Source organism: Lissotriton helveticus, chromosome 10 (genome assembly GCF_964261635.1).
Source record: "Lissotriton helveticus chromosome 10, aLisHel1.1, whole genome shotgun sequence".
Lineage (NCBI taxonomy): Eukaryota > Metazoa > Chordata > Amphibia > Caudata > Salamandridae > Lissotriton > Lissotriton helveticus.
In genome coordinates this window covers 878963309-878982385 of record NC_136071.1, presented here as the reverse complement: position 1 = coordinate 878982385, position 19077 = coordinate 878963309, and the positions used below count along the sequence as shown (strand labels likewise).

At 40.8% G+C, this 19077-nt stretch overlaps 1 protein-coding gene across 1 annotated transcript in view; it reads left to right on the top strand.

The window, feature by feature from the left end:
• The window catches only part of LOC144784130 (transmembrane channel-like protein 2), a 415583-nt gene that overhangs the window by 261912 nt on the left and 134594 nt on the right, over positions 1 to 19077 (top strand). Inside the window, exons 14-15 of the mRNA XM_078662812.1 lie at positions 15101 to 15340; positions 18555 to 18680. Of these exons, the coding sequence (XP_078518938.1) occupies positions 15101 to 15340; positions 18555 to 18680 (366 nt within the window). The remainder of the gene's footprint in view (positions 1 to 15100; positions 15341 to 18554; positions 18681 to 19077) is intronic.

The window sequence follows — 19077 nt, the reverse complement described above, 5'->3', positions numbered from 1 at the left end:
GTGTGATGCTAACAGGTATAATATTCAAAGATATAAGAGTATAAAAATGAACCATACATTTTTTGAAAAAGGAGCCAAATTAAGTGGAGTCAGAGGCACCTAAGATTTCCTCCTCAAGATCAATGTTTAGTAAATCCAGAACGGATTCAGTCTCTGCAGACAAAGATCCCTCAATAGCCACATTCAACATGATTCTCGTTATCAGACCATTCTGAGAAAGTAGCCTGCTGTCCTGCATTCATGGTATTAGAGCAAAAGTCCAGAAATATTGGTGCTGAGGTGCCCATCTCTTCAGCAGGGAGTAGCTCATACCCTGCATCTTGAAGCAGCTGCAAGCTCATGGGCCAACTATGAAAATGGGTTGCTATCGGACTCAGCAATAGGTTCATGTCCATAGGAACAGGCAATTGCAGCGCAAGGCAAACATCAAGTGCACACTTATAGGGACACCATAGGTAATGAAACACAGGTTGTACACAGGTAAGATGCAATGACAATAACCAGTCAATGTCCAGTTCCTTGGGCAGAGGGATTTCAAAGAATTGTATCATTCTCCAACGGCACAGCTGGACCGGTGGCAGTTCCATTATCAGTGGGCTTTGAAATGGAAAATTCATTCTGGAGTAGTAAAAATAGAACCAAAATGGTGTAAATAAGGAATAACACCAAGGGTATGTCTCCAAAAACACTGGAAAACAGGGAATGTAGAAAGTCCTGTATCACTCTGAATGTTTGTGGAAGGTAAGGACTAAGCTAGTCGTGATTGAGTTTAAAAAGTGTGCTATTCCGGAGGTATTGAAAACATTAAATATGTGATGCACTAGCTCACCGAAATGCAGTGGGATATTCGTGCTTAAAAGTGACTGTATTTTGATAGATGTCCTTGCAACCCGCAGTTCAAAGATTTCTCTGGCAGATGTTAATGCACGTCTTTTTGGAACAATGAGGCTTTGAGTCGACTTAGCTTGTTAAAATCTGCCTTCAAAGTCAGAATAGAAGGCCATAACGAACTGTCAGCAACCGCATGCATTGGAGGGAAAAGCATGTTATTGCAGCAGGACACTATCTGTGAAACAGAGAGGACATAAGGGATTCTGGCCTTCATTCCACAACAATATTGGTAGCTAAACATCAAATAATTTCCATTGGAAAGGATAGTAATGAGTGGGAGCATTGAAGGGGCAGAGATTCCTTTTATAAAACAGGCCAAATTTGCTACTGAAGTATTACATGCTCCATGAATGGTAACATGTTTACAAAAAAGTGTATAGGCAAGAGAGGAGTTGCATTCATTTCCAGTAAGGAATTTTTCCCTGTCTGCCCGTTCCCATCAGTAATCAAAAAGGGAATGAACACAACTCGTAAATGAAGTTCCCTCCCAGGGCTTCATATCTGCCTACTGGGAAATGTTTCATTCAAGATGTGCACTTGATTGTTTAAATTGGTAAAGATATTACCACATGTATTCACCACACTGTGGAGGGTGTCTCAGCTACTGTGAAGGGCAGTTCTTCTAACTTCTCGATGTGTAACATTGTGTATGTGGCATCTTTTTTGGCCAATAGTTGCTGTTTATGTGTCAGGTTAAAAGGCAAGAATATTTGCGTAGAATTTAAATACCACCATAGCATGTGTCCCTTTCTTTGGACCTGAAAGTTCTAACCAAACTGCATAATAGATCTAAGCTGACTTTACCCATGGCATAATAAAGACATGTCATTTTGCATAATATCATAACAGATGACACGTTATTCAAACTGTAAATGTGATAAGATGGTATGCCATTATCAACAAGCAAGTACTTTATCCAAATTGTCTTGATCAATTTGCCTTAAACATGCAGCTGCTTCTAATTGTGACACTTTCCAAATGTCATTGTATGTTACATAAATCAATATTTTAGAACACAGAACTTAGGACCCAACAAGAATTCAAATAGGTCCTGGTCTTCTGACAGGAGGGAGAGATGTTGTTTTACTGCAGACAGTGTAGAATGTTCCAACAATTGTTGGCACAATTTCCTTACCAAATAGCTGGTGACTATCCCTGAGTGTTGAGACTGGGAATAACGAGGGTTGGGTCTACTTGCATTTAACTCCGGTATTGAATAAAAAAAATTAGTGTGACAAACATTTGTGTCTACTGGCCACAATAACTACCCGTTTGAAACTGAAAGTGTAGAATTAAATGTACCATTCTGCCCCCATACAATTGAACTTTTCTTCATTGTAATTTCCTAAATGTTGTCTATTGTCAAATCGGGCAAAGAGGTAATATTGAGTGAATTAATTTCTTTAATTTTAGCAAATCGTAGACAAGTAGTCTGTTGAACTGCGTCATTTAGAAAAATAATTTGTGTTGGAATTAAGAAAGCTCTAAACAGGGTATCTGTTTCCTGAATCTGCCAATGTTTGGTACCCTTCCAATATTGATAGCCTTTCAAGGCCAATTGTTTGAGAAACAAATCTGTATACATTAGCTTGGTTTGTGTTAGCATATACTCCTTTGCTGGCATGGGAAAAAGATTTTGGGTCTAACAAATCATGGCCAGAAACATTTGTGAATTTGTCCCTATATGTTTTTGAGCTCCCTTGTGGGGGAGTCACACAATGTTCCTATTGTGTGTAATTAAAAAGTGTTCATTGAACACTAGCTCGATGTAAATAATGATGTCCATAATGATGATAACAAAATATTTTACCATAATTAGCAGAATTTAGATACAGGTCTTCACTTTCAAAAATAGTCTAATATTCCAGCTCTGAAAGCATGGAGTTTACAGTGCCAACATACCAATCGTCAGAAAACAACATAGGCATAATAACATCCCCCCTATAAACCATGAACACATATGGAATTTGCAGTATTTATGGAGGGCTGAGAATATTATAGGGGACCTTATCCTAAACAATTCCATCGGTTGCTGGGACAGCTGAAATATCCACAAGGGACAGGTCTCTTTTCAGTTTATGTGAAGATAAGTGAGGTGTTAACACCTTGTCTACCAGTTCTATGGCAAAGCGTTCTGGTAGAAAATGCCATTTATTAGCAAGAAGAAAACTGGCACAAATCCAATCCAAAGAAATAGAAAAAACAAGGAGGGACCAGAGAACTGCATTTATGCCATGAGAAAAAACACAGGCTTCTGTAGGCATAGTGTCTAGAACTATCTGGGTAACATTCCATTTAAATGGCTTCAGTCTCATTTGAAATACCTTTGTTTGTCTATTGATTGCAGCCTGGAAGACATTGCTCAGAACAGTGTGCAACTCTTTGTAGATTGCATGGTATGTGATTTTAAAAGGTGGTGTGCCCTTAACCTGACCCTATGGGGTAACATCCAACCAATTAAAAGGAATGTCTTCCCCAAATGTAACTACTTTTTGGAATGTTACCGCTGGTTATGTCAGTCTCTTACCTGTGGAGCATCCATCGCTCCTTTTCCTGATTCATTTGAGGTTCAGAAAGACTGAGATTAAAGGGTGCTAAGATTTACTCTACATTATAAAAGGGTGGCTCCTCATTTTGAGGATTATTGGCTGGCACAGCATTTGTACCATGCTGTGTATTGGCTTACTACTTCCAGGGTCCCACCATTATGGGTGAAACTAGAGCGCCATATATTGCAATCTTCCAGAGACCTGGCTGTTTATTACACTTCAAGACCTCCAGTTACTCCCTTCGTGAAATCCGATCATAAACACTTCCCAATAGGCATGCATCGGGTTCATAGGCTGGTGCAAGTCCTGAGCCGCATTCACGTTTAAGTCCCATTGTGGCACAATGCAGCTATAACTGTTGGTGGGGAGGAGATTGACTGTCCATCTGGATTAATCATGGTATTTGCCACATTGAGGATCTTGTCTATAATGGCTTTATTAAATAATTCCCTAATTTAAGACAGGAATTTGTGATTCTGCCCTCACAATAATTGAGATACAATCAATTTTCCCATGCACTATCACATGTCCTGGGGAACACGCATACTGACCTCCTCAGATCACCCACTACTCAATATATTCACACCTAGACACATTTTGGGGGCACTATCTCAGGTCTGTATGCCACATTGTCAGACAGCTGCTTTTCTGCTCCCATAGCCGCAGCACTGCGAGCCTGGTGGAAATCTCGTCTTAACACCCAATTGGCACATTATAATAAAAGATTACTGGAAGCACGTCTTAAGTATAGATTTTTTAAGATCCTCCAACACTTGCACTGGTCCCCAGCCAGGTTACACAAACTCTGTCTTAGTGTGGGCTCCTGCTGTTGGAGATGTGGCTTACCAGATTGCAACATAGTCCAAATTGTATGGGAATGTGATTGACTGAAAGTCTCCTGGTAGCAGGGTTGGGACCATATGAGAAAAGGCCTCAGGGTAGAGAGACCTTTGACTGCCCGCGTAGTGCTTCTGCGTGATGCTTCTTACCTCCCTTCAATGACACACCATATTAATAGATGGCTTTCCACTGCCCTGGGGGTGGCTAAATTAGTGATTCTGCATCTTCGGAAATCCACTGTAATACCTACTTTTCAGGCTTGTTTGGATAATATGGCATGTTTTGAATGACTGATTTATAAGCTTTATAATAAATTGCAGATATTTCATGAGTTTTGGGGCTCGTTTCTGAAAGATTGATGTGCCAACCTCACCCATACATCCCTGGTGCCTACAATGAATCACATCCTACTACATGTTCCATGTTGATTCCTATGTTGCTTTCTCAGCCTCCTTCCTCTTGTGATTTCCCAGTCAGTCAGTCAGTCAGTCAATCACTTTTATTCGATTAGTAAAAATCAGAAAAAGACACAGGGTACAAAAATCACATACAAAACAATACGGCATTACATACAATTACAATTAATTATAAACGTCAAGAATATAAATAACATTTCATATTTAAAATGAACATATTTCATGAGTTCGATTAAAAATTTAAAAGATTCCGTTTGACAAATTATCTACATGGTTTTAGGAAGGCAACGACACTACAAACATGATTCAATTATTGTATGCCTGTGACGTAAATTAGAGCGCTTCTTATTTATGCAAACACCTGCCACTAAAAAGCTTGCTACATGGAATGTTACACGTGCACTCGATAAAAGTTGTAAAAACAGGAGTGCTGGTCTGACCTGTGAAAAGCCCGCCTCCCGCAAAATAGGTAAGAAATATTTTTTCCGTATTTGTGCATAGTGTTCACAAAACATGGTGAAATGTAATGTATCCTGTGTGGAAAAGTGATCGCAATCGCATGGATTAGCGTTAGCAGGGATCTCCCAGTTGGTGTAAGAACCGAGCAAAAAATGTATCAAGTTAAAACGGAATCTCGTTAAAAGAAAACGATGAAATGGTCTGGTTACAAGGATAAGATATGGTTCAATACCTGGGACAGTTGTAAGTACATAATTCCTTCTAACAAGTGGTTTTCTCATCTCAGTCTCCTCCCGCTCTGCCACGAACAGGTTTACCAGTGCAGATTTTATCTCCATGACATCCTCTTTTTTAATGCGGTCAGGAAAATGAAAGAGCTCAGTACGCCCCACCATTGTAAGCATTGATTTGACATAGACCAGCCACGGGATTCTATGGGCTCTGTCCAGTGCAAGACAGTCTTTGAGAATCAGATGGTTTAAAGAAATTTCCAAATTAAGCCAGGTTTTTAACCAACAGATGACGGGAGCGGATTTTACTAGGTCTTTTACAAACCCCATGCCTAGCTCTGTATGTATTGTAAAAGTGGGAGTGGACTGGGGAACAGAAAGCAAAGACCTAAAAAAATTTTTTCCCACAGTCTGGATGTTGTCTGATTTAATATATCCCCAGATCGCAGAACCATAGGTGGCTATAGCCAAGCATTTGGCTTTATATACTTTAAGGATAGCCTCCATTGGTCGCGCCCCATCCTTTTAGCAAAGCTCAACAGGGCTGCAGCTGATCTTGCTACTGCGTTGGTTTTTGACTTATGTTGGGCACCCCAAGTTCCTCTATCATCAAAGATCACCCCCAAATAGGTAAAAATCGGGACCCTCTTTACCTCTTTGCCTGTACAAAAAAAAGGTATTGATTTCTTCTTCCTGCTAGATGATCCGACAATAATGACCTGGGATTTTTGGGTATTAATTTTTAGGTCTAGCGAGGTCATGAAGTCGCCGAAAGAAACCAATAATCTATTAAGGGCCACCCCAGTGTGTGCCAAAAGAACGGCGTCGTCCGCGTACAAGAGGACCGGGATGTTGGTCTCCCCTGCACGCGGGACGTCCACCGTTGATTTCCCAGTCTTTTACTCCTATAAAATTATAATTATTATTGTTATTTTCTACCTTTGTTATATAGAAAGGGGGTTTTCATTTTTGGATGTTTTATCCTCCCAGTCTCCCTCCTCATTGGGGGTGCAAGCTTCCTTGTTTCCCTCTCCCTTTCCTTCCTTGCTGGTTGTTTTGTGTTCTCCTTTTCCCCTTGTATGAATTATTACTCATTACCTGCTTTTATGGAGAACTGGCGAGCAGTTGGATTGTTTTTTCAAATTTTACTTTGCTGGCATTTCCACCCTGCATTGGTTTGCGTATATTTATTGTGCCACTCTTGTTACTGTAATGAGAAAAACTCAATAAAGTATTGGAACTTCAATATGAATCAGACACTATGAGTGTGAGGAATTAAGGATCTGTATTTTCTAGAGCAAGAAACATAGATATAGTTCAGCCAACTGCGCATTGAGGTCCCCTAAGGATTGTGTGTGATTGGATTCCACCATTCAACATCACAGCTAGAACGGCAGCTCATGCCTCTAAATATTAGTGCTTTGTCCCTATAGCAGATTGGGCTGAACCAACAGTATGAATAATATAGTTAAGCTGCTCAAGAGTCAAAGCATTGCTGGGCATGGGATACATATCCTCATATTTAAGAAACTCTTGTGTCTGTAAAGATGGGTGAAAAACAAAGTCTACATCCGTAGCTGTTAAGGATGTTGCCCTATGTATCCATCTGTGATGGAGGGCTTTAGCATTTGTATTGGTTGCTTTTGTGACAGCCTCTAAGGCTGGAATGGGAGTGAAGACAATAATGTGTTTCTTTTGTGCAAGTGGCCATTCCTTAAGTATAGCCATCTGCACTGCAGTCAGAATTTTTTCAGAGGATGCCAAATGCATTTGAATATAAATGCGATTTATATGCAGTCGGCACTGTTTCACCTTAATTTAATTATTTATTTTAAACAATATTGTATTGTTTTCAAATAAAAAAAACAAAGTATTTTAGCCACCAGGACTTAGCACTTCAGAAAGAGACAATGATCTATGCATAGTAGTATTGAGTAAAACAAGTTAAAGATGTGCACGGCTTTCAAACTTGTATAACTCGTGTGCATAACATATTAAAGGATGCCATTTCACCTCTGCAGCTAGCAACTAACATACAACAACACCCAACTTCCCCACCTTTATTTACTCCGTACCAAGCTGTCATATATTTAGTTACCCCTTGCCAAGCTGACAGATATAGAGTTCCATAATCCCTTGGCAACTGAGCTCCCCTCTGTAGTACCAAATCCCACCCAAAGCATCTCCACTAAAATCAATTACTTCCACCTTCTGAATCCTCCGACAAAAGCTGGGAGCTATCAGATGTATCTGAGCCAACTTCTGGAGCCCATAAGTTATCTGCTAAATGTTCCCATGCTGTAGCTCTATCATTTTTTCCCAGCTCTCTAACAATTCATGAATACAGCACTCTCAAGTCCTGCCCATTTAAGAAGTTGTGGTCCCCCAGCAGATTTCCAATGCATTGTCAATTCTCGTTTTGCAAGTATCACTGCCAAATCTGTAAATCTAGTAGTTTTTTCACTTTATTAGAGCATGAATAACCCCAAGGAGACAGTTCAGGGGTGTACAAGGGAACGTATGTTGAGTCGTTTCATTAACACAGTCCACTACCACCTCTCAGTACCCCTCTAAAGAGGGGCAGGACTATACCATACAGAAGATTTCTGCCCCGCCCCAAATCTACTTATCTTGGACATTCTGCAGTAGCAGCTGCATAAAACCTATTGATCCTACAAGGTGTAAGGTAAGCTATATGCAGAAAATAAAAATGTATTAAGTTGAATCTGGCATTACTAGAGACAGCGGGCATGTGTGCTAGGAACTTTTCCCATTCTATGTCAGTAATATGTAACTCTAAATGTGTCTCCCATTTAACTTTCAAATCTGTGAGGGTAGCTGGAATGTTTGGATGTCTGGCTTGATTTTTTTTGTAATCTCTTTATTAAATGTATAACTTTTTTGCCAAAATGTTTACACATATGTGATGTCGCTTCTATAACAGGTACATTTGATACCGGACGGAGGTGGTTAAGGTCTGACCATGGTAACGCCGTATTTTTACGAATAGGGTTCACAACTGCCCTTTTCCAGATACTAGGCACCAGCCCTTCCTTAAGGGAAAGGTTAATCTAAGTTTGAAGACTCGGGGCCAACAGGATACCACTGGACATTGACATGGTCTAATCAGTAGTGCACACAACTCAACTCATCATTCTCAAAGGCTTTAATCAGAACCTCAATTATCAACTTTGAGCAACTCTGGTCTTGAAGTTCATCTTGTTTCATTCACTACTCAATAAATATACACACTCGTGGAGCCATGATAAACCAGTATACCTCATGCTGATTTCAGGCATTTTGTCAGACCTCTTGCCTATAATTGTCCCTTTTCCCTCTGTGTAGACCATCACACAATAGTTGATCCCAGCTGGCACCCCATCCATTGCTACTGCCAACTTATCCGAAAGCAAACACTCTCCTGACACCTTTCCAGTATTCTCAGACTACATCCAAAATGAATTCACACTTTTACAACATACTAGATCATTTGAACAATTTAACAATGCCTTGAAACACACTTTTGACACTCCAAATCCTCTGTACACTTTCTCTCTAACAGCCCCAGACCTGTAACCTTCTATCATGCCTGACACATCTGCCTTGAAAACTATGATGCACACATTCCTTCTCTAATGGCACAACAACAAGACTATGGCAAATCTGCAAGCATACAAACAAGTATTAGATGCACTTTCAGAAGACTTAGACAATGCTAAACCAATCTACTTTTTTAACCTCCTCACCTCATTCCTAATCCATCCTTAATGACTGACAAAAAACTTCCAAAATATCCTTTCCCTCAGTCACAGTTATTTTACCCTATTCTCATCTAATATCACCACCATGAAATAAGCCCTCACTGCACTCCTTTCTGCTCCATCCCCACACTCCTATATTGACCTATCCTCCAATTTCCAATTATGCGGATGGAAACTTTCAATACCACTATTGCCACCAGAACATGGTATGAGGCCCTAAACATACACAACCAGACTCTCAACAAATCACTAATAGTAAGCATATTGTATTATTGTAATAGTCTACTAGTCGGGCCTTCAACATGATTTGTTTGTTCCTCTAAACAAAGACTAGAACGTCATCAAGCTGGCTTGGCCTCTGCCAAGACTTCTTACACACTTCTAAATCTTGCCTTTAAAGCCACCTATGGGATAGCATCAAACCCCATCTATAATATGGTAGCCTATTCTCTATGATATTCTAAGCTATTTCTCCACTTGTTATTTAATACCTGCTTATCCATACTTCCTTTATCTCACCCAAACTCTGCTGCACCGCTTCCATATGTTGGGCCTTTCCCTCCTAAGACTCCTCCTCTGGAACTCACATCCTCTGCCAATTAGGGCTAATCCTTCTGTAGAAGATTTAAACACAGACCTAAAAATACAACTTCTGTTACTAGAAGGCAAAGAACAAGAAATATTGGCCATGGCAACCAACTAATCAGTATAGAGTGTAACTATGTTAATATGTAAATAAGCAAAATGTAGAATAGAAAACTGCATCCCATCATTTAACATGCATTTTGAATTTTTTAGTTAGGCTACATTTAGACTTTTGATTGTGTTGGCTGATCTCTTTCATACAACGAATTACTTAGCTCACATAACATTAGACAACGCTGGTATATTTATATCATCCATTCTGCTTATTGTTCTTTGTGCCTATTGATTGTACAACATTTCTGTTTGAACTATTTTAACTGCATTTGTAAATAAATAAGGAAAGTATCCATGTCCAAAACATATCTGCAGCAGCTTTTCTTATAACGTCATGGTTTTTACACTTATCTGGTATCTGTATGCATATCCATTGTCTCTATAACTTCTGCAGCATTTATTACCCTTGAAAGTGTATAGGTCTTGTTTTTTTAAACTGGTGTTTTTGAGATTCTTAGTTAAAAATCTCTACTAGGAGGATGAGTGGGCACCTATATTTGTGCTTCATCTGTCGGTCATAAAATGGTCGCCAAGAGTGCGGCCTACTCGCAGTTGAAGAGCCTGTCTCGGGTGGTCGCTGAATATTGACCCTCATACCAGTGCGTTCCCCAATTTTTCTGTCCAATTGTTGTACCTTTTACAAAGGCATTTCTTAAGTCAAAATGCAGATGTACAAATATATAAAATACAATATTTTGTTACTGTTTGCCAGTTGTGTTGTACACTTGTTGAAAAGACAACATAGAAGGGACTATACTAGGATGTAATCCCTGACTGCCTCTGAACACATACAGATTTTAATTTACTGCGGAGAGGTCCCCGTGATAACTTCGCGGGCAGAGATTGTGACATTCGTACCACGAAATGTAGCTGTTGGTGCGGAACTGAAATGATATCCCTCTCCCAGGAATAATAAAAATGGCACCGATATACCCCCATACGGATTTCCTGAGATTTCTATTAACTGTACATGTAATTTGTCTTATTTGAGAGATCAATAAGATCACATGTTAGCGTAGATTGCCTTGTGTGAGAAGTTTAGTGTTTGAAGCATATTTCGTGTATGCATAGTGTTAACTTAAAGTACAGTAACACTTGAAAGTCTGAGTTTATTAAATACAACTTAAATCTACATATATTACCTTCCTAAACATATATACCTTCCATGAACTTATGTCTCTTTATATGTATTACTTTGCTTCTAATTCAGCATCTCCAATGCACTACCCTATATCTCACTGTATACCTCTCTCAGTATATCCTGTATCTCCACTCTGACTCATCTCAAACCTCATTCTACTACTCTCTCCACTGCACTACCCTATTTTTCACCCTAGACCTCTCTCAAATTATCCTCTACCTCCACTCTCTGACTCGTCTCACACCTCATTCTACTACTCTTTCCAATGCACTACACTATTTCACACCCTATGCCTCCCTCAATATATCCTCTACTTCCACACTCTCACCTATCCCAAACCCCATTCTACTACTATGAAACCCAAAATAACCATTTCTAGACTCTTCCCTCCTCTACCTCCCCTTGCATCATCTCATACCTCTTTTAATATTCATATCTCCCAAACAAGCCTTTCTAGCCCATTCCCTTTGACTCTACCCTCCTCTACCTCCCCTTTATTCATCCCGAAGCTTTTCCTACTGCTATAAGATCAAAAAAAATCTAGGCCCTTGTCTCTTCTATCCTTTTCAATCCAAATAACAGACGAGCATGTCCACCCCTCTAATTGATTTTAATATTTCCCTATACTAATTCACCACTAATCCATTTGTGTTCCAGAGTAGCATGTTACTCAACAGAAAAGCGCTTTGACACCCCGTCAGGGGTAGTAAGTGCTATATAAATGCAATTACAATATCCAGGAGCATGGCAATGAACAATCTGACACGCACATTGTCTTGCAACCACCCACACTATATTCTTCATCTTTGTGAAAGATTTCACCTCACCATTGGCCATCTCCAATTTATTCACCCCCCTGCAGGACCTCTGCAACAACCTCTTTCAGCAACAAAATCACTTCCATTCACAGAAACTTAAACCCGCAACCAGACCTGACACACCTCCCCAAACACTTTCCAATCTCATCCAAAGAACCAATGCTAACCACATGGCCCATCATAACCCCAGGAGAAACCACCGCCACCATGACGTCCATCCACTCAAGGACCCCATCAGAATCCTGCCCCCACCAAACCTACTCCAGCCGAACAACACAATGCTCACATGCATTCTGAATGCTCCCACCTCTTCTGCAACATTTCCAGATGCTAGGGAACACACAAAAGCCCTCCGATTGCTGAAGAAACCTTTGCGGACTCTTCAATGCTTACCCACTACAGACCAAGCTCTCTGCTAACATTCCCGGCCAATGTCTTAGGGAAAATCACCAACAGACAGCTCACTGCATACCTCAATGACCACCAACTCCTCAAAATCACTCAATCAGACCAAGCCCTAGCACAGAAATTGCCCTCATTGCCGCCATTGAGGACATTGGAAAGAAGAGACAAGGTGGCCCTCATCCTTCTGGACCTCTCAGCATTTGACACAGAGCCCCACCCCATCCTTTTCCAACACCTACATGACATGGGAATCTAAGGGCACACACTCCCTCCAGTGGATCTGCTCCTTCCTGAGTGGAAGGACCCAGCCAATCAGCCTGGCACAATACACCTCAGACGCCCTCATCTGCAGGGCTCCGCAAGGATGCTTCCTGAGCCCGACCCTCGCCAAGGCATATGTTATCCATCTAGCCAGCATCAGCATATCTCACAATATCAACCACCTCTACGACGCCAGTGGCATGCAACTTATCCTTTCCCTCATGGACAAAACGCCCAGTGCTCAGATCAAGTTTAATAACTGAAATTGCCCACTAGATGAACACCAACTCTCTAAAGCTGAATCCCGACAAGGCTAAAGTTTTGACCTTTGGGAAGAGTATATCACCGTGGGACTCCACCTGGGTACCAACAGTGCTAGGACTAACACTTACCCTCGCCAAGATTCTCTGGATCATCATCAACAGCAAATTCAACATGACCTTCAAAGTCAGTGCAGTCATCACCTCATTATTACATACCCTGAAGTTGCTGAAGAAGATTTTTCAATGGCTCACAATCAGCACCTAGGAAACTGTCATACATGTCCTGGTCACAAGCAAGCTAGACTCCTGGAAAACCCTCAATGGTTTGATCAACAAAAAATCTCCCCAGAAGGCTGCAGATCATTTAGAACTTGGCTAAGTTCTAAATGGTGCTCAAGCCATTTAGAACTGGCTTTGATTCAAACTCTTTACCCACACCTGTAAGCACTGCATAAAACTGGCCCAATATGCTTCAACAATTGTCATAAAAGAGGGTAGTAGTGTTTCCTAAAAGGGAAATACCGCACATCAGGACTATCCGATATTGTACACAATGACATTCAATGGCGTGAATAATAAACAAATTGCTGTAAGTACATCAGGGTGCTAAGCTAGCTTGAGGCACCCACCACCCAAGAGTGCTATTGGCACGATGAAAACAATATGCGCCTACGTGAACAGGAAGTAAGCTAATACAGCACATCCATCACAAGTAAGATTTTGTCCAAGACAATAAACAATATATCGACAAGACTAGAACAAAAATTCAATAAGTCAGTCCAAATGATCCAAAAGTTCCAAGGGAATCAAATGATGCACAGGGTAATTCCCAAGACTTCCGTAGAAAGCATTCTTTTTATTAATTTTCAGAAAAACGTTTCCAGTGTATACAACAGCCAACACGTGTTTCATCTGTACTAATAAGTATTCAGATTTCTCAAGGCTAAAGAAAGTTCATGGTAGGTTTGTAGTCTAATCACGATACATGGCAGAACCAAATAAAGTCGTAAATCACAAACAAGGACTGCCTGTGATGGAAGTAGAGGTGCAGCCTCAGGGTGAATCAAAAGTACTGGCTGGTATAATAATGAGAATCCGAATACGGTAGTACGGTTCCACTAAGGCTGCAATCGGAAAGTCGAGGAACCACATCAGAGTGATAGCCAGAACTGGTATGGGAAAAAGCCAACAAAACCCTGCACAAATGGTGAGGTTCCAATGAACTACGGAAATCACTATCAGGAAAATGGCCCAATCCTGATAAATCAGGTCCTCATGTGTCCCCAAGTCACGCCGAACCTTCAGCGCGCGCATCTGCTTTCACAAACCTTATAGACACCGCTGCTTGTCTGCACTTCCACTTGCACAAATCCCATGCAAAACCAGATCTGGCTGTCGAGCATTATACTGCGTCGCTCCTAAAACATGGAATGACCTCCCACCACACATCAGAGCCTACTCACTTCTTGAATTCTGCAAGTAACTGAAGTCCTGACTTTTCAAGTAAACCCACTAGGCCCTCAATGTGACTAGTCTCACATCTGCTCAGCACAGGATAGCCTCCCGGGTAAAAGTGCACTCAGCAAGTCATCATAATATAACATAACTGACCTTGGGGTGCAACCCATGTTTTCTGGCCTTTCTTCCATCCCTGTGGCACTTTTGTATTGTTGGCGACAGTTCATTTTTTCATAATCGGCAACAGTGTCCTGGTCTGCGCCAGGGCCAGACAGGCTTTTTATTCCACCAGGCATTTCCCCAGAGGGATAGAGGCCTTGAAAGCACTGTTTGGAAATGCTGGGCAGCTCCTGGTGCCTCAGTCACTTTCCCAGCTTCTTAAGATTAATTGCAGCAAGCACAGGGAGTCTTCAAGAGTGAGAAAAAGAAAGGGAGGGGGGAGAGAACGTGATCAGAGAGGAAGAAGAGTGGGTAAAGAAGGAGAGAGAGAGAATGGATGGATGGAAAGAGAGAGAGCTTGCATGAGTACATCAAGGACGCCTGGCTGTTTATGGCATCGCATTTTTGCCAGGGCTGCTGTTAGTTCCCCAGTCCCGCCAAGGACTGCGCTCAGGCCGCACAATACAGGTGCATTGCAGCACAGACCGGGATAGTGTTCCTCACATGTAATCTGGTGTCTGACAGATTTTACAAGTAATGACCGAGTTGTGCTGATATCCAGAAGTGTCGAGCTACCACTGCAAAGATGCATGTAGAGATCTGATATCACTGCAAGAATGCATGTTGAGATCTGACGTCGCAAACAACTGTGTTAAGCTGACTAGTATGCGGTATAAAATGTCAATGAAGTACTCCATTGATGTTCAGAACATTTTAACACGTGTCTTGTGTATGTTTTTGTTTTTTTAGGATGGGTTCCTTTTACGCGCCTGGACTCATTGGAATAAACGTTCTACGTTTGCTGACATCCATGTATTTCCAGTGTTGGGCGGTTATGAGCAGCAATGTCCCCCATGAACGAGTGTTCAAAGCGTCCAAATCTAACAACTTTTATATGGGCCTTTTACTGCTAATTCTTTTTTTAAGCCTTCTGCCTGTGGCCTACACCATAATGACCCTCCCACCTTCATTTGACTGTGGACCATTCAGGTAATGAACTTTCCATTAACATACATTTCATCACATTTCAATGTTTATCATAGGATGATGTGGTTGTAATAAAAGTCTTTAACGCGGAAGGAAAAGAAAAAGAACGAATACTATAAGAACTGTTTATACAAGAGTACAGACACGTTAACATGTTCCCTTCTGCTACTGTAGCACCTTACTGAATTTTAAAATACTCTGTGGCCCAGTAACCTATGCCTACTACCCACATGATCTCTCACAATGTGATTTTAAGTATATCTTTTTTTTCAGTTATTTATTCATTTTTTGTATTTTTCATTTGTATAGAGAGGCTCTATTTAAAAAAAAATGTTGACGGGAGAATGGTTTGTCATTTCAATGTACCCACTAATTTATATGACCAGTAATATTTTTAATGTGAGGATAATGATGTACCACTGCTTGTAACAAAATTGTTTTCTTAGCTACTATGAAGCAAAACATTTAGATATTTAAACAGTTAACTACCACAAGCAGTAATTACCACAGGTGTGATTAGCAATGGAAGCAAAAGCATACTGCTGGCAGTAATATTGGTTCCCACTCCCGCTGACTTCCCCACCGGGCAGGGTGATAGTTTAGTTACCTGGACCTGTTTCTGGAATAGGACCATAAGGTTCGAAGGTTACATATGGCGTTTGCTATTGGAGCAGTTTTAACCGCGGACAAGTAGCATTAACATTGAGTGACTCTTTTCTATAGATAATGTATATATGTGGATTGTGAGTAAACCGATACCCCTCATGTTTGTATGTTGTTATGCCTGTTCCAAAATTCTAAATTAATGCTATCCGTACATGCCCTGGAGAGACCATGAACTGGCCTGTATGGTACAATTTCACCATGAAACCCAACATGTCTTGTTAAAATATGTCATCAGTATATTCTGTACAGTGACATTATAAAGAAATGTAAAACAGGATAAAAGTAATCAACGGATTCAGACTATATCCAGACTTGCTGAACATAAAAGTAGGTATTTTTTATTCAGCAGCATGAAAGGGTCATAGCAAATTGTGTCACACAATGTGGTGGCTAACCTCAAAGTATACAAATGTTATTTTATGTACTTTAATAGTGGCTGTATGCCATTATTGCCTTTGCCAGTGCCAGCCAATTCTAAAACGATCCATAATTGGCAAAGCCAATAGCAGTGACCAAAAAGAATTGACAAAACATAATCGATTGGATTTTCCAGATCCTGTTTAAAGGCACCGACTTGCTCGATCTCCTTTGCCTACAGAAGGACGTTGCAGAACAGCACTTCTGGGAGAGATGATGTGGCCAAGCAGTGTACATTGTGTTTCATTGTCGTCACTTAGATGACAGCAGGAAAATAAAAGAGCCTGCATCTTGTGGGCCATCCTTGGGTACCATATCAGACTGCAGGGATGGGAGAAGTTAAAAAAACACCACCTTCAGGCAAATTCAGGGAACTTCACGCCTTTTCACAAAGTGGGAAAGTCCCCAAAATCACTCAACCAAGCAGGTCTAATTTAGTTTCGACACCACTACTTTTAAAACAGAAGATCAATGTTGTAAATACAGAATTGATTAATTATTTGGACATGTAATTAATATAATACTTGGAAATATGAATAATGCAATGTATCTTACGATGTCACATGATTTCGTATTCGAATAAATACAAAATAAATAAATCTCCCCGTTTGATCTTCCTCTAACATCTCCCAGCTATCTCCCAAACAGGAACTAATTCAATCTTTTATTTTCTCAGTAAAATAACGTGCATCTAATAATATAATTATTTAAAAAGTTATAACTTCTAAACTTTTAAGTTATGTCACACTGTTACACTGATGGCATCATGTCATTTTCTTTGCTTTTGTATACCTCTGTCGGAGATCTTACAACCTTGATGCGACTTCATGAAATATTGAATTCTCTGTGAAGCTGCACCCGGAAATTAGCTTTGTGCTAAATAAATATCCCTATAATTAAACTTAATACGGAAAAAAATACATATTGCACATATATGGTATGGGGGTACACTCAAAAAATCTGAAAAAAGACATCAAACACTGATAGATTGCATCAGTGTCATGCTATACTCATCCTTTTACAGAGAATGTCTTAGTTTCCTGATGGATTTAGCCAGCAGTAGTAGATGGTGAATCTTGTAGCAGCAAGAGATAAGCGCATACATGTATTCTTTTGGGGTTAGTGTTCTATCACTGTAATTTAGATATATGTTTATGGTTAGGTAAGGATTCTTCTATTGTACTCTTCAGTACATCTGAGAATGATGAGACCTGGGGCCTTAGTACGAGTTTGGTGGTCCTACCAGCCAGATTAGGAGTTAAATCCTGGTCTGGTGAGTGGTTTTGTGGCGGTCTAAGGCGGTGGTCTGTCAGGTTCATCGAAAAGCTGACATATAGATCACAGTTCTCAGAGCGCCGGCTGCACCTTCCTGCAGGGTGTGGCATACGTGCCACACTGTGCATGAAATGGGGTTGCAAAACCAGGGGGCACTACATGTGCCCCCTTGCATGCACTCCCAGGAGCAGGTGTTAGGGGCCCTTTGTTGCCTCTCCGCCACTCTATTCATGGATGTCTCACTGCGATGAGAAAAGGGTGGGGGACTGGCAAATCGTAATATGCTTGGCAGTGCCACAGCGACACCACCAGCATATTAGTGCTCCTGATCACTGCACGACCGCCGCAGGATACTTGATTCCTGGCGGACGCAGCGGTCCTTTGGCAGTCTGACTGCCATACTCAAAATACTACAGGCATGCCCGCAGTATGGTGGTGGTCGGACTGCCACCAGGGGTTTGGCGGTCCTATGAACAATCAAACTCGTAATGAGGCCCTTAGACTGCAACACAAAATATTCACAATGACATTGCAATAGGCAATCAGTCAAAGCAGTAGTTGTCTCTCCTAAACTTTGTTTGAGAGACTTTGCAACGAAATTGAAATTGCCCTGGTGCTTCCAAAGGGATACAAATAGTTGCCATCATGAACACTTGTATGTATGGATACATGTTATGTTGATGCTTTAAGAGTATATAATCAGAATGTCACTCATTGTTAAAGAGCCCATTTTGTCAATAGGTATGTAGTAATATCCTAACACTGCATGATATGCTCAAGTACCAATGCATTTTATCCCTGTTGATATTGAAAGTAACGTGTTCCCACAAAATGAAAACATTATGTTTTGTGTTATCAGCGAAAAGAACCGAATGTTTGATGTTATTGAAGAGACAATGGAGAAAGACTTCCCACCATTTATCGGAAAGATCATCAGTTCTGCAGCAAATCCTGGCCTGATCATTCCAGCAATTCTGCTTATGGTGTAGGTTTTTCGACTTCCAAATATAATAAACTCTTGAGATTCGTTTTGTGTGCCACAAAAGGAAGGATTTTAATTGCAATGTATCTTTGTCATACGCAACTAAAATATGCACATATGAATTTAAAGGAGACGTCATGGGACCTCATTTGATTAGTTGAGTGTTAGTACCTCTGTTCAAGTTAGTCAAGTGACCCCCATGAGAGCCAGCCAGCTCACAGTGACTCGATGGGCATCGCCTCCCTCGCCTGGCCTAGGACCCCCTGCCATACTCCATACTGTAAGTTCTGCTTGACAGGGATCTTTTTTTGCTGAAAATGCTCCCACCAGCATGGTGGGGGCACGTGTGCAAAATTTTCAAAGCCAGCCAGCTATTTTTTCATGGCTTCAGTCCTACATT